This window comes from Pinus tabuliformis, chromosome X, assembly GCF_031772625.1.
Source record: "Pinus tabuliformis cultivar Carrire ecotype Pingquan chromosome X, CPIR1, whole genome shotgun sequence".
NCBI lineage: Eukaryota > Viridiplantae > Streptophyta > Pinopsida > Pinales > Pinaceae > Pinus > Pinus tabuliformis.
In genome coordinates, this window is record NC_142308.1 from 1668768600 (window position 1) to 1668792967 (window position 24368).

The 24368-nt window shown below is 40.3% G+C and overlaps 2 protein-coding genes across 2 annotated transcripts; one reads left to right on the forward strand and one right to left on the reverse strand.

Annotated features, from left to right (window-relative positions):
• Positions 1–4508: 4508 nt before the first annotated feature.
• Positions 4509–8026, forward strand: LOC149146425 (uncharacterized). The gene is made up of 2 exons (XM_089452758.1): positions 4509–5375; positions 5639–8026. The coding sequence occupies exons 1-2, from the start codon at positions 4509–4511 to the stop codon at positions 8024–8026; spliced, it is 3255 nt and encodes a 1084-aa protein (XP_089308884.1).
• A 9727-nt stretch (positions 8027–17753) lies between these two features.
• Positions 17754–18618, reverse strand: LOC149146426 (uncharacterized). Its single transcript, XM_089447138.1, has one exon. It carries the CDS (start codon positions 18563–18565, stop codon positions 18038–18040), a length of 528 nt encoding a protein of 175 aa, XP_089303264.1. The 5' UTR covers positions 18566–18618; the 3' UTR covers positions 17754–18037.
• Between the last annotated feature and the right edge of the window lie 5750 nt (positions 18619–24368).

Here is a 24368-nt window from a genome sequence, read left to right on the forward strand (position 1 = left end):
GGAATAATATGCAGCTTGTCTGAGGTATATAACACAGTTGCTGAAGTAGATTGTAAACACTCTGGGATAGGCGTCTTAAGTGGTGCGAGTTGTCTATAATACAACTTGCTTATCGTAACAATCCTAGGCATCGGGTGATTCTGCAGGTCAATATGCTGGTCAAATCAGGAATCCGCATAACTATCCTCTGTGCCACGTAGAACAATCTTGTGAGCAGTGACAGGCATCATGTGATTCCACAGGGTAACATTCTAGTCAAATCCTGAAGCTGCGCAATTATTTGCTGTGGTTGCGTGGAACAAGTACATGTGCAGTTCTTAGTGTTTAATTCCTGAACCAACCGATCCATTGCGTGTAGTATTCTTGGAGCAGGTTTAATTGTAGAACGACTATTCTCTGTGGCCACAGCATGAACTAACATTGGATCACCCTTGTAATAATTCTGGAGTAGATTAATTACAGATCGAACATATGTTGGAGCAGTCACAGTCATGAGGTCATAAAACTTAGTGAGACTAGTGTGGCCCCACCACAGGAGTTTATTTCTGATATACGGCTTTAGTTGGGACAATTCCTCAGATCATAGAGTTAGAAATTAGCCTCAGTCTTATACACTATTAGTAAGGTTCTTTTTTGCAGGAAGTCATCCGTACATGTGTTTGGCTGTAAAATATTGATTAAACAATTGGGTTGCTGTATCATCAATTTGTTTACTGTGAACTTTGAGATATTACTGTTTCTTATTGTTGTCAAAACAATTGTGTACTTTATGAAGAAATATCTACTGCCATGAGAATGTAATAAACATTTGTTGAAAAACCTAAGTGAAATAAGAAGCCCTAGGGAAAAAATTGCCCGAGGATATTACAGCAGTATCAGAGCAGAAATCCTGCCAACATAAATGGTATGTGAAAAATTGAAAATGGACCTACCACAAGCAAATTTTTGGGAAAAGTATGCAGAGTTTTGGAAACAGCAAGCAGAGTCTTGGAAGAGGCTAGAAGAGCAGCAAGCGGAAAGGATCCAAGGATTAAAAGAATACAATAAAAATGCCACAGCTGAAGCAAAGGCAAAGGCATGGTCATGGCTATACAAGAAACAGACAAGTTGCCATAAGGACCAGGGATGTCACAATTTGGTTCACCAAGGTTCCCGTAGGCCATACAAGGACTCTAACATCTGCAATAAAATGGTTCAGATGTCTTTACCCACATCAGATGTAAACTCTTTCAAAGATTTTACAAAGGATAAGTATTTTGAAACGAACCCTGAGCTTGGAAGGAAATTTGTAAAGCATGCCAAGCTAATGATCCAAGTGTCAGAAAAACCAGCAAAAGCAACAGAACCAGAACAGCAAAATGCAGAAGGTTTGGATGCAATCCTGGTTGAAAAGATCCATATGCCAGAAAGAGAGCAGATAACTCCCACAGGAGAAACATTTACAAAGATACATCAGCCAAAATCAGGATTGTCCAAGAAACAATACATAGGAACTGATCAAGAGAACAGAGATATAAATATATATTCAACTGAGAATAAAATACCCGAAATGAAGAGCAAATTTGATATTATCAATAACAACAGCCTGGATAAGAAGCAAAAGTCCAATTTTACTTCTACAGCATCTGGTAATGACCTCAGTACTATTCCCCTGAAGCATGTAACTGAGATTGAACAATATATTCTTGCAATGAAGAACGCCTCTGATGTTTTTGAGACGATACAGAGAAAGCAAAACCACCATAGTAAAAATAGTAAGGAAGGTCTAGATAAGATTTTTGTCAAGCATATCTCAACACTTGGAAAGGAAGAAATGGCAGCATCAGTGTTAGACAGGAAACATCAACTGCATGACACATTTGAAGAGAGTTCGGATAAGGTATTGGTCAAGCATATATCAAAGTTGGAAAAGGAGACACTGGCAGCATTAGCATCAAAAAAGGAATCATTGCAGGGAACAAAGAAGTCTGTAACACCATGATGCTACCAGAGAGAGTTTAGAAAATGTCTTGGTGAAACACATCTCTAAGCTGGAAAAGGCAAAATTAGAAGAAAAGCAAGAAGAATCTGAGACGGTACAGAAAGACCAGCGTAAGTGCCATGGGAAGAATGAGGATAGTTTAAATAAGGTTACGATGAAGCATGTCTCTAAACTAGAGAAGAAAAAAATATGACAGCAGCACAAGAGGCATTTTAAACGATTCAACGAAATCAACACCAAAGTGATGAGGGTAGTATTGAGAGTTTAGATAAGATTTTGACCAATCATCTCTCTCGGCTTGAAGAGGAGAAACAGAGAGCATCATCAAAAGGTTCTGAAATTCTGCCACCTAGGAGACAACAACGAGTAAAACCCTATAAGAAGGATCTATTTTTGCAGGTTCTGACTTTTTATCATCAGTGTTTGGACTTGGATCCAGTGATGCTGCTGTCAGTACAAATGGAAGGGTGGTCCTTCACAAAGAAGACAGTTTTGTCCGTGATGATTTGAAGCTTCTTGAAACTGTAGAATATGACAAGAATCAAACCAGTAGCAACTATAATTAAGCAAGTTGAGTGGGAAGGAGTAGATCCTGATGACCTAACAAGTGATTTTCTGAGTAATGCAATAATGGTGATTTCATTTGCACTGGCTATTCATTCCCGTGGTACTGATAATGCTCATTTTGAAATTCTAAATGCAAAATACAGTGTTATTAATAATTATCCTAGAGACATTGTGAAGGATTCGTAGTATTCTTTAGGAAGAGAGAGCTAGGGTTTGAAGGGCGAAACCTGCGACGGCGTACTCTGCACGGCGGATCAGGCGCAGGCTCTGTTCATCATCTGCAGCAGCAGAGTGACAGAGCTGCAGGGGTACAGCGAACAACAATGGCTCAACCCCCGGGGGGGGCGTCAAAGCCCTCCCCCTCACAGCACAGCAAGGAACCTGAAGTCACATTTGGATCGGTGGATCCGGACATTCTGAGCAAAGGGAAAAAACAACAGGAAGGCGACAATGACAAACCAGAAGTACAGGAAACCCAAACGACTGAACCGCCGGTCACTTCCTCCACCTGCCGACCGGTAGCCAAGGTTAGACCGCGCATAGAACTGCCAGGAGAAAAGATCGACAGTAGGATCCAGTTCATGACAGACCACGCAATCATTGGCAAATTCATAGGGTTCTGGCCAACAGAACGAGCCCTAAATGGATGGATTGCGGCAAAATGGAAGCCCAAGGGAGATGTCTCTCTCCAGCTGGGGCCGAAGGGCTTCTTCACTGCTATTTTTTACTGCCTAGAAGACAAATTCAGGATCCTCGGAGGGGGTCCGTATTTTTTTAACTCAGCAGGCCTATACATCACAAACTGGAAACCCAGATTCAACCCTGACAAGGAGGATCTCACATGGGCTCCGGTCTGGATAAGGTTATACTCGCTCCCCGACGAATACTGGGAAGAGGAAAGCCTGAAGCGCATAGGTGATGGAGTGGGACAATACATCAGAGCTTCGGAGGACACAAAAACCCGTAAGTATATATCCTACGCAAGGATCTGCGTCTTTATCCGTCTTAATGAAGCTCTTCCTGACTCAATAACCCTAGCCCATCGCGATGAGGAATGGACTCAAGCCCTAGACTATGAACATGTGCCATTCAGATGTCGAAGATGCCATGCTATAGGGCATTTGTATCGGGACTGTCCTCTCATTGCAAAAGCTAGCCCGCTGGAAACCTCTGATCCTCCATCACATGATGGCTTTACCCAAGTCTCTTACAGAAAGCGCACGCAGAAAAAGCCCCCGAACGCCTCTAAACCCCAGCCTCCCAAATCCCACAACCCTGGATCCAAGAACAGCTTTGAATCTCTCAGTGATCTCCCAGAAGATCAAGTCCTACCTGACAATAACATCCATACCCGCCCATCCTCCTCCTCCCACCCCCCCCCCTCCAGCCCCCTTCCCAAGTCAAAAACCCCCATACAAATCCCGACCATCCTTAGCAGGCACCAGAAAGATCCAGAGAAAACTCCCATGGAAAAGGAGAAGAACGAGACATTGACTCCCGTAACAATCTCAGAGGGAACTCAAGAAGACACAGGTCAAGCTCAAATCATGGAAGTAGAACCTGAAAGCATAGATCTCCACGGTTTGGACATTATTGGATTGGAGCTAGCTTGTAGGAAAGAGGCGTATGACTCCATCTCAGAGACGGATCTAGAAAAGCTGGAAGAGGTAATATCCAGGGCCTTCCACCAACAGCAACTAGGTATTCAACCTGGTAGTGATTGGGACAGCAACCAGCGACCGAAGGACTCCAAAAAAAGAGGGAGAAAGACAGATCTTCAGAGAACAATGGAGGTGGGCAAACTCCTGGTGGACTCAGGGAGATATGCGAAGCTCACGAAATACTTCAGCCCCACCCAAACCAGTTATCCATGAAGCTGATCTCCTGGAATCTAAGAGGGCTTAACAGCCCAGCAAAATCTAGGATGTTAAAAAACATGATCAAGTTGGAAAAACCGCAAATGTGTTTCTTCCAAGAAACCAAATGCAACAGTCAAACGCTAGGTCGAATACTATCAAAGGCCTGGCCAGGTTGCCGCTCAGTAGCCGTGGATGCAACGGGGGCTTCGGGAGGGCTAGCAATCGCCTGGAACACTCAGGCAATATCGCTTACTGACTTCCATGCCTCCCATCACCTCATTCAAGCTGCCTTTCACATTCTAGGCACCAAGGTTCATGGAAACTTGTCCAATGTCTACTTTCCTCAGGAAGGAGGAAGCAAAAAAGTGCTTCTTGATACCATTGAGGCGCTAAACGCTAACAGGCAGCATCCGCTTTGGATCGTTGCAGGTGACTTCAATATGATTACCAAAATCGAGGACAAAACAGGAGGACGATCCAGATTAGAACCTGAAGCAGAACATTTCAAGGATTTCATCCACAATGCCTCTCTCATCGATATGTCTTTCTGCAATGGAACCTACACTTGGAGTAATCACAGAGGAGGAAAGCACCAGATCGCATCTAAACTTGATCGCTTTCTGATTTCAGACAATGCGATCCATCTAGGCGGTGACTTCACTGCGGAGATTTTGGCACACTCGGGCTCGGATCATTGGCCAATAGCTCTGCATTGGCAGCGACCAGGGGACAGAACCAAAAAACCATTCCGCTTTGAGGGTTTCTGGCTAACGCATCCAGCATTCAAGGACTTCGTCAGAACCATATGGACCTCCTTTGTCCCACCAAAAGGCTCAAGGATGTACCAGCTACAACAGAAATTGCGATTCTTAAAAGGCCACCTTAAACGATGGAATCGGGAGACCTTTGGGAACATTTTCGAAGCACAACAGGAACTTAATCAGGAGCTCAAGGATCTACACCAGACAGTAATCAATACAGGGCACACGGAGGCAACCTTGAACAAAGAGAAGCACATCTACAATCAGCTCGAAGAACGAAGAAAACAAGAAGAAATTTACTGGAAACAAAAATCAAGAATCAGGTGGCTAAAAGAAGGGGAACGCAACACTAAGTTCTTTCACAACACCACAGTGCAAAGAAGAATGCATAACAAAATACCTTTCATCCAAAGCCCATAGGGGACCAAGGAAGAAGAACATTCATCAATCACTTCAAGCTGGTACACCAGGAGCAGACGGTGGATAGGAATAGTGCCATTGAGAAGATTACAAGCAACATCCCCAGGCTAGTCACAGAGGAGCACAACGAGCTGCTGATGTGCCCAATTCTCATTCACGAGGTAGACGAAGCAATGGCGCAGCTCAAAGAAGGTAAAGCCCCTGGCCCTGATGGCTTTACAACTACTTTTTTTCATGCTTTCTGGGACTTAATTAAAATGGAGGTTTGGCAAATAGTTGAAGAATCCAGGGCCCTTCGCTGGATGCTCCCCTCCCTTAACTCTACCTTTATAGCTCTAATCCCCAAAGAGGAAAACTCCATCACCCCTGATAAATTCAGACCCATAGCCCTCTGTAACGTCCTCTACAAGGTCATATCCGAAGTTATAGCGAACAGGCTCAAACCTCTGCTACCCATGCTCATATCTCCGGAGCAGTCAGGGTATGTTGAAGGCAGACAGATCATGGATGGTATCATCCTCACTCATGAAATCATACATTCGCTCAAGCTATCCAATCAAGCTGGTATGCTTCTTAAAATTGACCTCTCCAAGGCCTTTGACAAGCTCAGCTGGTCTTACATCCAGCATATGCTGAAAGCTTTTGGATTTTGTGACTCCTGGATAAGATGGATCTTGAGCCTAATTTCTTCCTCTCATTTCTCCATCCTCGTCAATGGCTTACCCTCCCGTCCCTTCAAGCCCTCCAGAGGTATCAGACAAGGCAACCCCCTATCCCCTTTCCTTTTTGTCTTAATGGCGGAAGGTTTAGGTAGGCACATCAAGCAAGCCCTTCACTCTAACCAGCTTAAAGGGATCTCCATCCACAGTACCTCAGCCTCCTCTCATCAGCAATTTGTAGACGACACCATGCTCTATGGTTATCCTTCAGCTCAGGAAGCCTCTAAGTTAAAAACCCTGCTCGACGACTTCTCAAAGGCCTCCGGCACTCATGTCAACAGCTCCAAATCTCAAATTTTTTTCTTCCATACCCCTCCGTCTGTAAAACGTGTTGTTTCCCGTATCCTGGGCTTCCAATCCGCTTCTCTCCCTTCCACGTATCTGGGAGCCCCCCTCACAGCCTCGGCCATAAAGCAGCCGGCATGGCGGGCCCTCTTGGAGAAGCTTGAGTCCAAGCTCAATCTATGGACCAATCGCTCCCTAAATCTAGCCAGCCGGGTTGTGCTTCTTAAGGCTGTCTTGCAAGCCATGCCTCTCTATCTTTTCTCCATCCTGGCTGCACCTAAGTGGGTTCTAAAGAGATTGAGAAACTTGCAGCGAGACTTTCTGTGGGGAAGTTCAGCCACCAATCGCAAATGGGCATTGGTCAAATGGGACACTGTATGTAAGCCCAAAAACAAAGGAGGAATTGGACTTCGGGACCCTGAGCACAGCAACACCATCATGACAGCTAAAATATGGTGGCAATGGGTAACCAGTCCAGAGAAGTTATGGGCCAAAATATGGACTGCAAAATACACCAACAACATGCCCCAAGCAGAGCTCATCAGGTTCACACCCACTATCAATGGGTCTCTTATATGGAATGCAGCTAAACAACATCATCAGCTCGTTCAGAAACACAGCTTTTGGGAAATACGGAATGGTCACAATGCTAGGTTCTGGAATGATGCCTGGAACCAGATGCCCAAACTCTCAAATGTTCTCCCTGCAATGATCATTCCTAGCAGCCAGGAGCAGCAGCAAGCCACGGTGCATCAATTTTGGACACAGGAAGTGGAGAACGGATTCAGGAAATGGCAATCAGGCAATCGCATTACCAACAGCACTAGCCCCCAAGAGATAACAGCACTGGAGAGCGAGTTAAATAAAAGAAGAATCAGACATGAAAACAATGAGGACATCCTCAGATGGGGTTACCAAACTAAGGGCACCTATACCACCTCAGAAGCCTACAATCTGTTAGGCAACTTCCCCATCAAACCGGACCCTCTATGGGAAAGGATATGGAGCTTCAAAGCCTGGCCTAAAATATCACACTTCCTCTGGTTGGTTGGGCACAAGAAGATTCTCACTTGGGACAAGCTAAGGAAACGTAATTTTCACGGACCTTCCATATGCCATAATTGTTCTCAAAACGAGGAAACATTGCAGCATCTTCTGCAAACTTGCTCAATCGCCACTCATTTATGGGAAAAGGTAGAATTCAAATGCCAAAGGAGATGCAGGGAAGCTGACGGTATCATAAACACCATCCGTCAATGGCCGAAAAGACCTTACAAGTGTGAGATTCTCAACCACTTGTGGAATCTTATCCCGGCATTCTACTATGGAACATCTGGAAGGAACGGAACAGGCGCATATTCAAAAATCAAAGCAGAACTAATGAGAACATCTGGAACAGCATACACAGCAATCTCCAAGAAACCATGCTGTTGAAAACATGGACCAAAGAGGATCTCCCCACAACAGACAACGAGAAAAACATCCTAGACAACTGGATGTTGCAGCAGCTACAAGAGCCCACCATGCATCAAACGGTGAAACGCAGAGACAAGGAGGATCATGGTTGGACTGCCCCACCCATCAACTCATACAAACTTAATTTCGATGGAGCCTCGAAAGGCAACCCTGGGCCAGCAGGATTTGGGGGCATCATAAGGAATCACAAAGGCTCACCCCTACAGGTCTACTTCGGCAACATAGGATGGGACACCAACAATTCGGCGGAGTTGGAAGGAATGTGGCAGGGGATCCTGGTAGCAAAGCGCCTCAATCTTCAACCGTTGATTGTAGAGGGCGACTCTCAAATCCTTATAAACATGGCTACTCGCATTCAGAATGGCTCTCAAGCCAGGAAGGTAGCTGACAGTTGGCGATTAGAGGCCAGACTAAGCAATATTGCTCATGAACTGCGCAATCACAATGCCCTCTCTTTCCATCACACCAAAAGAGAGGGTAACAAGATCGCTGATTTCATGGCAAACATTGGAGTAGACTGTAACCAGCCCTTCCTAGAAGGTAAACTGAACATCATCCTAAGCAACCAACAGAAACAGGAATGTGAAAGCATACTCCACAAGGATGCTGAATCCCCGGATGCGGGTGATGACGTGCCAAGGAGGGACGTGCCACATGCCCAGCATGTGCCGCCCTGTGGAGATCTTAATGAGCCTGGTCCGACCGCCGTCATAGCATAATGGTTCAGCAAATATGCGAGGGGAATTCATTGCAGAGCAGGAGTTCTCGATGGTGGCGCAGAATGCAGTTAATGCTCTGTTGCAGAGCAGGTTTAGAAATCGATATCAGCAAAGGATGCGGATGCATTGGAGAGTTAAGATCAGCCGGATGCGAAAGCAAAGGAATTGTGAGTCGGTGGATGCTAAGCCTCCTGCCGCAGTGCAAGCTCTGGTCTACCGCTGCAATTCAGGCTGTGGCCGGAAGCAGGGGAGGCAACTCGAAGGATTTCTGGTTCAATTGGAAGCAAGACGGGTCAATTCGTGTGCAGAAGGAGGGTGCTCAGAAATTTCACGGGTGTGGGCATTCGCGGGTGACATGGCCAAATTGCGGGAACGGCAACCCAGCAGACGAGGACCAGGAGAGGTTCTTCCTCTCGAACCCCTGCAGCAGACGAACACCACCATTGTTGCTGCTGCTACTGTCATAGGAGAGCAAGAGCCACCCAACTCCCATGTGGACAATTCCTGGAGGTTGGCAGCTCGAGCGAGGGAGGGCCATTGCTGCCAGCGTTTGGCTCGGTGGTGTTCACTCTGGGAGGCTCAATGGACAACACAGGCGTCAAAGCCCACATTTCTGTCCTTTTTACAAAAATCCCTAAAGAATTCGGTGCTGGAACTCCTGAGGGCACGGCGGAGAAACCTCCAGAAGGTTCGGGCAAGGATGCAATGGAGAGGCCACCAGGAAGTTCGGGCAAGGAAAGCGCTGGCAAGGAAGGCCTTGAGGAGCTGCCACCGAGCGAGCCAGACAATTTGGGGAAGGAGACGGTGCAAGGCACCTCACCCGACTTGGGGCCAGCACCCCCGGGCATGGATGAGGATAAGTGGAAAGCGATGTGGGAAGGAGTCCCGGAGGGAAGGGGATGGTGCTATGTGGTGGAAGACCCAAGCCTCTGCGAGGACCAGGATACTGAGCCCCGGCTCCACACAGTTCCTCCTCTCTCCACCAGAAAACAGAACTAAAGCTCCTGCGGGTATGTCGGTTCCGGATTCTACTGTGCTTGATGGCTGGCAACTTCTGCGTCTGTCTGGTTGGCAATTTCTGTGTCTATCTGTTTGGTTTATGCATATCGAGTCTAGTTTCAATTTTGTTTCTTGTTGGGTTCAGTTAGACAATGTCGAAAGCCCCTGCGTGGGCAGTCTTGATTCTGCTCAGAGTAATGAGGCCCCTTAGCTTGCTGACTCTCACTTCTTCTGGGCCTCCAGAAGCAACTCGTTTTGGGAGAAACTCTGTTAGTTTGGCTGGTTATTTTGAAAGTTTTGTCGGTGCTGCCCCTGCGAGGGAGCTTCTGGTCTTAAAGTTAAATTATACAGGGTGCAACTGCTGGCCCTGGAATGTCTGCATCACTGTCTGTAAAGTCTTCTTGTAAATATAATAGAAAAATTTAGCTAGTCTTTTAACGACAAAAAAAAAAAAAAAAATTATCCTAGAGAAAGAGAATGCCATTATACACATGAGTACTGTGATTGATCCTTTCAGCTCCTCTTGTCAAAAGCTTGCTCCACTTCTTCAGAGATGGTTTCAACCTAGCCTACGCATTGTTATGAACACCATGAGCTCTCTTGCCGACCTTCCACTGAAGAACTTCAAAAGGTATGTTGTTACATTGAAGGATTATTTTTGTTCGGATGGTTCATCAATGAATGGCCCTACTGCTTGGTTTTCAAAAATGCCTTTAGCTAAAACTTTAACCATGAATTTGGATGTTCCTGAGCCATGGCTTGTTGAGCCCATCATTGCAATTCATGATTTATACAATATTATTCTTGAAAGTCTCGGAGCTGCAAGGACATTAGTAGTTGTTTTTGAGCTGGAAGCACTTGTTTTAACTGGGCATTACTCAAAAAAAATCCACGAACCACCTTGAGGCCTTCAATTGCTTCTGGGGATGAAACAGAGGCCACACATGGTTGATACTGTCGTGATGGCTAATTTGGGCTATCGGCAGCTAATAGTTTCTCCTTAGTGTGGAATCTACAACTTGCTCCAGGAAGGTCTGCTGACCTTTACACCTTAGCAGGAACACATGAAGGAACTGAGGAGGCCCCCAAGACAAAAAAGATAGTAATTGACAATTTGAGCATACATTTTTGCCTCAACGTAGTGAAAAGGAAAGGCAAAGAGAAGGAATAAGTACTTATCAGTGCAGATGAGGTTGATGACAATGGCCACACACAGGAAGGAAAGGGGGGTAAGCAGAACGGATAGAACAAAGGACTTCTAAAATGAGCATCTGGTTTGATTGGTGGAGGAGAGAAGCAGATAGAAACAAATAAGCCTTCGCCGGTTCAAGGGCTGATGAGAAGGCATGGTGAAACTATCAATATTTTCTCAATAGCTACAGAGCAAATTCTCCAGCACTCAGACAAGTGAAAGGAATTGGAGAGTGCTTTAGAATCCATCAACAAGGATCTTGAATCTGGAGATATGCAGCTCCAGAAGTTGATGGTTGAACGTCAACATTTGCAGGAACATGTGCATGAAAATAGAAAATCAAAATCAGACTCTGTGCATGATAATGGAATCATAAACCGTGGACATAGAAAGGAAGACAGAGGGTAGTAGCAGCAGAACTTGTCATTGCTTGAGGACAAGCAATGTTGGGAAGGGGGGGACTGTAATGTTCCCGGAAAATTAATTGTTGATGGGACTTATTAGCCTATCCATCCCTGTAGGCTATAGTCCTCCATAAAGGGAAAAAACCCCAAAATACCCATTGCTGGGCAAGTTTTGGGGCAGCTGGGAGAAAAACCCAAAAACTGGGGTTTTGAGTAAGGTTTACTCAATCATTTAATACGATGAAACCCCTCTAGAAAATCAATAAATAGAGGATTAAAATCATTTTGGAGAGTATTGTGGATAATTTAATCGCTATTTTCTTTGAGCCTGAGGCTCTCAGGGTTTAAGACCCCTTTTCCTTCTACTAATTTGGGTGGTGAAAGATTCCACCCCAGTTAGTTCTGTGTTTTTTCTCTATTTCTACTTCGTTTCGGAAAACAGGGAGATTTGCCTGAAGTTTAGTCAAATTTTGGTGAAAGTCTGATGAATATACATGGCCAATATCATAAGCAGACCAAGAAGACTAAAGAAAGGGCACCGAAGCTATTCTAGAGTACACACAGTGACCTTGAAGCTAAATAAAAGAGAATCTCCTCAGTTGGCCGAGATCTCTTGAGGCAAAGTAATCGAACACTATTCTGGAATGGTATGCAGCTTGTCTGAGGTGTATAACACAGTTGCTGAAGTAGATCATAAACACTCTAGGATAGGCATCTGAAGTGGTGTGAGTTGTCTATAATACAGCTCGCTTATCGTAACTCTCCTAGGCATTGGGTGATTCTGCGGGTCAATGTGCTGGTCAAATCCGGAATCCGCGTAACTATCCTCTGTGCCGCGTAGAACAATCTTGTGCGTAGTGACAAGCATCGTGTGATTCCACAGGGTAACATTCTAGTCAAATCCTGAAGCTGAGCAATTATTCACTGTGGTTGCGTGGAACAATTCCGTGTGCAATTCTTAGTGTTTAATTCCTAAAGCAGCCGATCCATCACATGTAGTATTCCTGGAGCAGATTTAACTGTAGAACGACTATTCTATGTGGCCGAAGCACAAAGTAACTTTGGATCACCCTTGTAATAACTATGGAGTAGACTAATTACAGATCGAACATACGTCGAAGCAGTCACTGTCCTGAGGTCATAAAACTTAGTGAGACAAGTGCAGTCCTACCAGAGGAGTTTATTTCTGATAGATGGCTTTAGTTGGGACAATTCCTCAGAGCATAGAGTTAGAAATTAGCCTCAGTCTTGTACACTGTTAGTAAGGTTCTTTTTTGCAAGACGTCATTCATATATGTGTTTGACTGTGAAATATTGATTAAACAATTGGATTGCTGGATCATCAATTTGTTTACTGTGAACTTTGAGATATTACTGTTTATTATTGTTATCAAAACAATCGGGTACTTTATGAAGAAATGCCTGTCGCCATGAGAATGTAATAAAAAATTGTTTAAAAAGCTAAGAGAAATAAGAAGCCCTAGCGAAAAAATTTCCCTAGGCCATTACAATGCATGCTTGGGGCCTCCAACCAAATATCTATTTAATCTAGATGACATCACTATGAGTAGAAACTCCCAATGTCAACGCTATTGTATTTGAATAAGATCTGATCAATCAGTATATTGGTACATGCTCTAAATTAGAACACAATTTAGAAAAAAACTAGATATAAACATGTTTCAGCTATAAGAGATCTCGTCAATTGATAAAGTGATATACTTGAAGTGCCTCAAAATTTGTAACTTGTAGATATGATGATATGAAGTTAAACCCTTAAAAATACAAAGATTTTGTAGCTAATTTTGCAATTATGGGTCTCCAACCATTTACCTAAACTTACAAAATCTGATGTCAGAATTTGTAACTTCACAAAATGCATACAGCAACTTTGCCTGGACATGTGCATTGAATAAAGAATTATGGATATCCAACTATTTACCTAAACTTACAAAATCTGACATCCAGATTTGTAACTACACAAAACACATACAGGGACTTTAGCTAGCCTAAAATAGTATTAAAAAACATGTGCATTGAATTAGTATGTTGCAGCCATGTAGATAACCATCTGACTTATGGCTCCTTTAAAACTACAAAAGAAACAGACTCAAAAATCAAACATGCATTACATAACTGAAGAAAAAGTAACTGTTGATTTAGGACTCCCAAAGAAGCGCAGACAAAGTTCTTTGGAACACAAAAAACAGAGAACAGATAATGTTTATTAAGCAAGCTTAGTTTTAGTACGAATAACATCCAATAATTGAATCAAACATTCTCAATGCAACCATGTGATCTATGGTTCCTTTAAAACTATAATAGATAAAAACTCAAAAATTAAACCTGCACTACAACTGTTGATATAGGACTCCCAGAGAGAAGTGGCAGACAAAGCTCTTTGAAGCACATAAAGAAAATGTATTGTTTATTAAGCAAGATTAGTTTTAGAATGAATAACTACCAATAATTGAATCAAAAATTCTCAATGCAACCACTTTCTGAACATTTTCAGGCAGAAATTGATTAAAAATTTGAAGTTTTTTTAATCTTATTAGACTGCAGGAAAAGAAAGACGATATTCCAGTACTGAAATATACCAAATTGAGAGGTGTAAAGTGAGAGGCCAACAACAAAGGAGCAAATTATGGAACAGAATATAGCAGCCCACATAATAAGGGTTGCAGCCTTGACATACAAAAATGAATTTTAACTTTAAACATCTTACAGAGAAGAGGCTTCCAAAGTACCAAATGATGTTATATTTGCAAATAAGCATAGATCAAGATTAGCCATTTATTCTATAATATTTGCTGGCCAAACAAATGTGGACTCAGGATTGCAGCGCAGAAAATGAAAGGGTTAAAACAAGGCCTCTTTTTCAACTGAATATGAACAGAAACCCTCACTAGGATATTTTCATTATTAGTAACTGGGGATTAAAACACTTTTCGAAAACAACAAAAGTAACATCTGTGTTGATAAAGAACAGATGAGCGGTCATATTACGAAGACTCACTTTGTACTTCATTTCTCAGGGGCTATTTGGTCTTGAATTTGATATGGCTGTCCAAGGAAATCCAGGCAACTGGTGGAGTAGCAATGACTGAAGATGACAGAAGCATTGTAGTCTTTGCGCTCTAAAATGACCCAGCTATTAATAACAAAGTAGTGAACGGGATTTTTCAAATAGAAAACAAATGATTGGAATCTTCTGGGGTTAGCAAAGGAATGCAAGGATCTCATTTGTCCTTCGTGAATAAGTACAAACTACAAAGACATCAGGAGGAATCTAAACACTGTTGCAGATAGAACAGTTAATCAATGGGCTAAAATAGACAGAGGCCTGTCTAAAGTTAGTGTTCTTATCCTTCAGGATAGGGCTAAGGCCCCAATTGAGCTACTCAAACTGCCAAAATTGATAATTATTCAAAGAGCTTATAAGCAAATCCATCATCTTAAAAGATTATTATGTATTTTCCATTTGGTGGAGCTATAATGAAAGGTTGGGGCAATAGAACAAACTTATTTGGAAAACATCCTCATGTGGTGTTCAACCATTGATTAGCAAATACAGTATCGAAAATTTAATGCTTATCAGTTACCTACAACCTAGGACAAGCAATTAGTATTTATATGCAGCCAATAAAATTCAGTTTGGAACTCAGTTTGATAGCAGATACAGAAGGCTGAACTATAGGAAGTAGTTCAGTTCACAGCCACACACTGCCATCATCTGATCTTGAACAACTAGCTGGATTAATCTCATTTTTTTCTCGTCTTTAAACATTTATCTTTTCTGAATTTCTCCAAGGACAATGTATGTCAAGGGCAGCTAAATCATTTGCTCTTTGAATGGGGTTTTAAGATATTAGGAGAGGTTATTTAATAAAGTTATTGACAGATTCCTTAGCAACATTTACAATATTTTTTTCTTAAATCGTAGTAGTTTCAGTTATTTTATTTTAATGTCAAAAAAATCACATATGCCCAACACGAAACGAAAAATGAAATTTCAGTGAAAGATTGGCATAAAAATCGTTTAGTATTAAAAAAGAGTAAAATATGGCAAGCAATAAAAAATATCATTTTTCTTAATCTGCAATTCTGGAACCATAAATCTTAATACAGTTATTCTAACAAATTGAACTATACCAGGGTCAAAGTGAAATTCTCATTTTATGACTTTTAAACCCTAGAATCCACATGAACCAGGGTAACGACTCTTTTGCTAAGTCAACCATAACATTTAACGAATTTCAAACCATAACATCAATGAATTTCAAACCCTGGCAATAACGAATTTAAAGACTTCAAAGCCTTTCCATTGCGTCAGCTAATTACACAGAAGAGCCAAAATTGTTACATTAACCATAAAATCAAAAAAACAGTACAGGTGTTCTGCTAAACCAGCAATGGACCTAAAACATCTAGATCCTCTATTTATAACACCGATTACTACAAATAAGACGAAATTTTGATGCAAACGAATAACATACTCATGATATAAGTGATCGCCAAAGAAGAAACCCCAGCTGCCACAAAAGAGACCTTGATGATGCTCTCTGTGTTTATCTAGGGCCAAGTCCAGCAAAAATTATCCCCACCCCACCAAGCATGAACATAAACCCTGACGAGAGACCTTCGATAATATATTGCCCGTTCACTCTTCCGGAGAGAGACCACCAGTTTTACATTCTCCGTGATGTGATCCTGCACGCTCCCAATGTCCTGTGGCTTGACAACGACATTGTAAATGAAGCCGGAGACCACCAAAAAATAGGTGGCCAAGACGAGGGAGAAGACAGTCATGGCTCAGGGCAGGGAAAAGGAGCGGACCTTCAGGCGCATACAGGGTACTCTGAGGGCGCTGTAAGGGAAATTGAGGATGAGAAGCAAAGGATCCATTGAAGATGACAATGATAAGTCTTCGCTTGATGATGCCAATCTCTGGTGATGAAGGGGAACCTTTGTCGACATTTTTCCATGGATGAGATTTTGCTCAGAGATGAACTTTAGAATGACCAAATTGAGTATGAGGGTTTAAGTTTTGTGTAAGGAAATTATCTTTGCCCTCAATCACTTGGGTTCTTGATGTGACGCTAAGCTATTGCTCACCTTCTTTCAAGCTTTTTAGGTAGGGTCAGCTTTAATGTTGAATGGAAACGATCTCTTCACTTTGATGGGAAGCTGTTACCTCCACTTTGGTGGGAAGCTATCACCAAGATTATGCAAGACTCAATCAAACCTGATAAAGATAGTTTATTTCCCTACAGATTGGCTCCCAATCTTAACCCCTCCCATGAGGTTTGAACCTGAAACTTAATGGAGAGTAAGCCCCCCACACACACCAAATTTCTGTGAAGGATGTAGTTACTGAACTTTTAGTAAAAATTCAAAGCTGTTTGGCAGTACCTTAAATTCAGGCAACTCCATACTGTTTCTTAACCTAAAGATCGGACATATTCAACTTCTGCTTCCCGTTCAATTTTGTCAGCAAATACGTTATGATGGGTAAGACTAAAAAAAACTACAGTATACGCTTTTTCTGCTTTATTTTTTGAAGCAGTATATCATCTGCTTCCAAAATTTACAAGCTTTTGTGTGGACGATGCAAAACAAAATTCTGTGAAGGATGAAGTCACTGAACTTTCAGTTAAATTCAGAGTTGTTTGGCAGTACCTTAAATTCAGGCAACTCCATACTGTTTCTTAACTTAAGAACAGCCGTATTCAACTTCTGCTACACGTTCAATTTTGTCAGCAAATACGTTTTTATGTGTAGGACTAAAAATAACTAGAATAGACGTTTCTGCTTTATTTTTTGAAGCAGTATATCATCTGCCTAAAAAAAGTTGCAGGCTTTTGCCATGGGCAGTGAAAAATAACCTTAATTTTTATCACCGATTGCAGCTTGATATGTGCTTAAAGAAATTTAGCTCTAAATAATCGAATTTACGCCGTTCAAATTAAGATTAATTTATTTTTATCGTCGTTAAACATTTATCTTTTCAGAATTTCTCCAAGGACAACGTCTGTCAAAGACGGCTACATTATTTGATCTTTGAATGGGGTTCTAAGATATTAAGAAAGTTCTTAACAAATTCCTTGGCAACATGTAGAATATTTTTTACTTAAATCGTTGTAGTCTCAGCTATTTAGTTATTTTATTTTAATGTCCCAAAAATCACATATGACCGATGAGGAACGAAAAATGAAATTTCAGTAAAACAAAAATGGCATAAAAATCGTCAGTATTAACAAAAAGGGTAAAAATATGCCGAGCAATACAAAAGATCGTTTTTCTTGATCTGCAATTCAGGCATCATAAATCTTAATACAATTATTCTAACAAAATGAACTATAGCAGGGTCAAAGAGAATTTATCATTTTATGTATTTTAAACCGTAGCATCCATATAAACCAGGGTAACAGCTCTTTTGCTAAGGCAACCCTGGTATTTAACGATTTTCAAACCATAACATTAATGAATTTCAAACCGAATTTCAAAGACTTCAAAGCATTTCCATTACGCCAGCTAATTACTCAAATAAGCCAAAATTGTTACATAACCATAAAATCAAAAAACAGTACAGATGTTCTGCTAAACCAGCAATGGACCTAAAACATCTAGATCCGCTATTCATAAACCCCGCTTAACGCAAATAAGATGGAATTTTGATGCGAACGAACAGCATACTCATGACATAAGCGATCGCCAAAGAAGAAACCCCGGCCGCCGCAAAAGATACCTTGACGCTCTTCGCTCTGTGTTTGTCCAGGGCCAAGTCCAGCAAAATGATCCCCACCCCTCCCAGCAAAAACATAAACCCCGACGACAGCCCTTCGATAATGTATTGCCCGTTCACTCTTCCGGAGAGAAAGACCACCGGTTTTACGTTCCCTGTGACAGGATCCTGCGCGCTCCCGATGCCCGGTGGCTCGACGATGACATCGTAGATGAAGCCGGAGACCACCAAGAAATAGGTGGCCAACACGAGGGAGAAGACAGTCATGGCTGAGGGCAGGGAAAAGGAGGGCACCTTCAGGCGCATGCGGGGTACTCTGAGAGCGCTGTAAGGAAGCTTCAGGATGAGAAGCAAAGGATCCATTGAAGATGACGACGATGAGTCTCCGCTTGATGATGCCGAGCTCTGGTGATGAAGGGGAACCTTAGTCGACATTTTTCCAAGGATGGGATTTTGCTCAGAGATCAATTTTAGAATGACCGAATTGAGTTGAGCATTTAAGCTTTTGTGTCAGGAAATTATCTTTGCCCTCGGTCACGTTGGGTTTTTGATGTGATCCTAGGGTATTTTACGTTGAGTCAGCGTTAGCGCTGAATGGAATAACTTTCGAAGTTGTCTGATTAGGTGAGGAATTGTCTAGACAGTCAAAAGTTGTCGGAATTCAAGGAAAAATTTTAAAAAAATTTATAGAGGCAGTGTTTGAATTGTGTTTTTGATGGTGGAAATGGATTTAAAACCATCAAAAACATCTATGACACCTAAAATTTTGAAATTTAACAACTATAACTTGAATTTACAAAAATCTTTGCTAGATTTCTCTAAATATATCCGAAATTTCCATAGGCAACTCTTCGACTTCGTTAGACTAACCGATAACTTTCTATTTTGTGAAAATTGCAACCAAAATTGTGCACTATTAAGTTGGAGAGAATAGTTTATTTCCCTCTTCTTCACATATCTTTCTCATGAAGTTTGACTTTGAGACTTATTTATATTTATAATTTGTAACTCTATAGGAATAAAAATATGTTAAATTTGGCCCAAAAAAAAAAAAAAAATATGTAAATTTTTATTATTTTATTTTATTTAAATTTAACTCAAATCTATTAAAAAAATAATAATAAAAAATATCAAAGAATATGTATTTGATTATCTTTTCATTTTACTTATAAGATTAATCTTAATTACGGATCTACCAAGCTTCGAAAGGCATCAAAAATGTTAAGATGCAAACTTTTTTTAAATGAAAAGAGATTTGATCTCTCTAGGGACTTGGTAAATCCGGAGTTAAAATGGATCTACGGTGGTTGAGCCGAGATGCTCATGATCTAGGTTGGTTGAGGCGACAGGCTCATTCTACAACCAGTATGAGGGGATAGGTTCGTTGAGGCAAGAGGCTCATTGTACAACCAGTATGAGGGGATGTGTAAGTTGTTCGTCCGTTGTGCCCCTTTAAAATAAAAATAAAAAATAAAAATTATGTTTTAAATAAAAAAGTAAGGTCAACTATAATTAATAAAAATGAATGTGACGTTAAGTAATTAGAAGTAAAAAATGTGTGAAAGATGTTTTCATATGTATTGGTCTGATATATACTCTATTTAGCATTCAAAAATTCAATTTAAATAATAAAATTTTCACGTGAAGAAATTCGATCCCTCTGGGCTCATGTTAGATCTGTACTTAAGATGGATCTATACTGGTAGTAAGGGTTACATTTCATCATATATATATATATATATATATATATATATATATATATATAGATAGATAGATAGATAGATAGGTGTAGTCTAACTTATAGACAAAATAGTCTTTTTTAGCGGAATTACCAAAACCCGACAATTCAAATTCAAGATTTTTTGTTATTTAAAACACATTTTTGAATGCATAAATGAATTCAACACCTTGAAAAACCGTTTGGACACTAGAATCATGCAAATTAAACAATTTAAACTCAAGTTTTTAAAAATCTTCGAATTTTGATTAAAATTAACCATGAAAAAAGTTATTTCGTCTATAAGTTAGACTATGCCAAAATATAATATCTCCTCTCAACTGGTCCATTTTTTATTGCAATTTTTCTTTATATTTGAAGTTTGAAATTAAACAAATGTTTATATATATATATGAAACACCAAAAAATCTTGAATTGTATTGCGAGATTTTGGTGAATTCAGGTGGAAAAGGCTATTTCGTCAGCTAATTATTTATCTAAATATAACATCAAACTAAGATGGATCTAGGTTAGTTTAATTTTCCCCTCAAATAGGTTATATTTCACATGAATACCATTGGTTAATACCATGGGTCATTTTTATTTTTTTTTATTTTATTTAATATGGAGTTATTTTTATTTTGTTATTTTGTAACTTTTATTTTATTTTCACCATGTTAAAATTTTACACTATGTTAAATTACACATTTCTAGCATATTATAGACATCAAATTTCAGCTCAACAATTATATATCCCTCATACTAAAAAGATATATATATATATATATATTTTCAATTACTTCATCTTACTATATAAAGTCTTATGTAAAATAAAGATGAGAATTTAATTGTTTTAAAGTAATATTATTATTATTTTTTTAAGTAATGTAACTCACAACATCTCATATATATATATATATATATATATATATTTTTTTTTAAGTAATGTAACTCACAACATCTCATATATATATATATATATATATATATATATATATATATATAACGCTACTTGACAACATCTCCCTCATGCACTGGGTTGTAGAGTGCTTCATGACGCAATAAATGAGTTGAAATTATAATGTGGAATAAATATTATTCAAGACAAACTCAAAAAGTCCATCCCATCTAAGTCTAACAAAATATCATAGTCTTGATTTACTTAATATGTTTTAGGTTCTTTTTTACATAGTATGTTTTAGGTTTCTTTTTGTTTAATTCAAAGACTCTCAAAACCCCACTGAAAAGCATGGTGAAACTATACCCAATGCCATGACTTCCACTATAATCTTGGAAACATCAATCAACACCATGACTTTCGCTAAAATTTTGCAGAAACCAATCATCACTATGATTTCCACTAAAATCTTCTAGAAACCAATCATTGAACATTGTTCATTTCAAATAAATGATATTGTGTACTTAAATTGACATCAAAGGGTTTGGCTTCCATAGTAGTTGCTCAAACTTACATACATGTTAGCTAACCCTAATAAGATTATCTTGGAATGAGTTCATAAATTGATTCAATTGATCTCATATTTATGTTAATAGGTCAATCACCCAAAGCTTGAAAATGGGGTTGTTCTCTAATGTTCATGAAACATGAGCCTAATATGTAATGCGTGTGGCTTTATTTTAGCCTTATCCTTAAGGGTCATTTGAACAAACTATTATGTCCAAAGAAAAAGCCTAGGTCTCCCTATGGTGAACCTTATGAAAGTCGATGGTAAGGCCATAGAGAATCCTTTTTGTATAATCACTAATGATGGGGTATATACTTGTAAATAGAATATTGATATACTTGAGAGTTTAGAACTCATGGTGCTCCCATTGTAGATGAGTTAAAACCCTAAAACATGTGTTCTAGTTTTATCCCTTGCCCAAGTCTGCTTAGGCCTAAGAAAAGTCTTTATGTTTCTAGTGACCCTTTCCAATATTAGATGGAATGCAATCTTGTTAGGAAAACATCTTCCTTAGGCCACAAAGTTTCATTCTCCTTGGATTGTTGTTCATGTTGATGTGTTTTACTTTTTTGTGAAAGGAATGCAATGAAATCTTATTTTATGATAGAGAGCCTTCATAAACTTTATCATGATGTGATAGAACACTAATTTGTATGAACCTACCCTTGTAGATTATAATGCAAGTGCAAAGGTGTTACATGTCATTTTGTCACCATTAGGAAAATGACCGCAAAACTGGATCTCTCCCTATCCAATAAACCATTCTCAGTAATCCCCTACAAAGTTGGAGCAAAAACCATTCTAGGAATAACAAGAGTCCTGGATTACATTATCAAAAAGCCTTAATTTCAGATATTGTCGTAGGTTACCTATTAATAAACTGTGACACCGCATGTTCAGTCATTATTACCTGCGAGAAATGTCACACTTGTCTCCATTAAAAAGTGTGACACCCTTTCTACATGGGTAAAAATAAAAAGTGAATTCTAGAAGCATTGTTGAGGAATCTCATCTCAACAACATGGACTCGAGCCCCCACCTATCTGGGTCTTGTCTAAGATTGATGGATCCAATCCCACTCATTATGGAACCTATTCCCCATTTTTGTGGATCTCATCCCATGGAAAATTGATCTACAACCTCTTCTCCTCTCCTATAAATACAGTGCAGATCAAAGGAGAAGGGGTTGGCTTTTGAAGTACCCTTATGTTGTCCAATTGAGATTGAAGGCTTGTTGTGCAAAGGAGGATTGTGTAGAAATTTTGAATAATATGACACTTATTCACAAAGATTATCCTGATTATACACTATTGCGGAATGCATGCATAATACATTACCTCCTCTACATTGATCATCAATTTTGCGGAATTAAAAACAATGAAACATCAATCGCATGTGCACATTAACACAGTATGTAACCCGGGGAAAGCATACAGCTGAAAGCCCCACACTATCTGTATATTATATTGATTGAGAACATGTAACAATACATAGTATATACTCCTCACAAGTACTCAGTACTATCTCCACCTGTTACACACAAACTAGCTCAGATCTGAATCAATCACAGGTTCAAATCTCCTCCACTGCTTGCCTGCCTCCACTGCGCAATCCTGCATGAGAATAGATGAGTATGGCTGATCCAAACTCGTATTTTCCTTGGCTGAACCACGCAATCCTCATTGGTAATACTCAATCCATTGATTGTGCAAATCTCATGCACAATTCTAGTCACAACTGATAGCAATCTCAACCTCTAACACCTGTCTCCACTGAACTGTCCATGCACTGAGTTAATTGATGTATTCTTTAGTTGCTTTAAGAGTTAATAATTAGTGAATTAATTAACAATTAATTCACATCACTCATCACTAGTGTATTCTGCAGTTAGACTAAATAAAACTAGTTCAACCAAGTCAAACTGAACACAACTCCATCAACTCCTCAATCAACTCCACCAAACTCAACCACGTGAGTTCTAACTGAAGTCCATCATGCAATAGCTCAATTGACCCATAAGAAAAGCGTATTTCCTTCTGACAGCTGCATGTGCCACATCTGTAGCTCGAACTGAAGTGCTCCAAGAGGATAAGATAATGTTTATAGTCCAAATATTATTATGAGCTAATAATATTCGACTGTTCTATTTTTAGCCTGGCAGTCTAAAAATAGACTCTGCCCATATGTATAAAAATAGAAGTCCATCTATTTTTACCAACATGACCAATCATCCACAAATAGCATCATGCAACTCATAGACCATGACCCATATGTCTAAAAATAGACTTTGCGCCAAAAATAGCCTGCGGGCCCACTCAGTGAAGGCGACTCCTTTCCACTAAGCTCCATCATCTTGTTGCATTCTCAACACTCCCTCTCAACAAGATATGGATTATCACTAACCCCTATCTTGCCTCGATGGTATTCGAATTTGCTCCTGGTGAGCGCCTTCGTCAAGATATTAGCATCCTGATCCTCCGTTGGAATGTATGAAAGTAACATGATTCTCCGCTGCACACAATCTCTGATATGATGGTACCTGATGTCAATGTGCTTAGATCTATCATGAAATACTGGATTAGCCGAGAGTTTAATGCAACTCTGGTTATCACAATAAATCACAGTAGGCTCCAAGTATGAACCGAACAACCCGACCAGGATCTTCCTCATCCATATAGCCTCGCATGCAGCCAAACTTGTTGCCATATACTCGGCCTCTGCTGAACTGAGTGCCACGGATCTCTGCTTCCTACTGTACCAAGAAACTGTTGTTGACCCGATACTGAAGACCCCTCCAGATGTGCTCTTTCTGTCCATTGGGCTCCCTGCCCAATCTGCATCCGTGAAGCCACATAGCTTCACCTCATCCTCCTGTCTGTACCATAATCCATATCCCGATGTGCCTCTGAGATAACGCAATACATGCTTGCCTGCCTTCCAGAAGAGCTTGGTCGGCTTAACCATAGCTTGTGAAAGCTGGTTAACAGCATAACATATATCGGGTCGTGTATTGACCAGATACATAAGCAACCCCACCAACTGTGAATAAACAGTG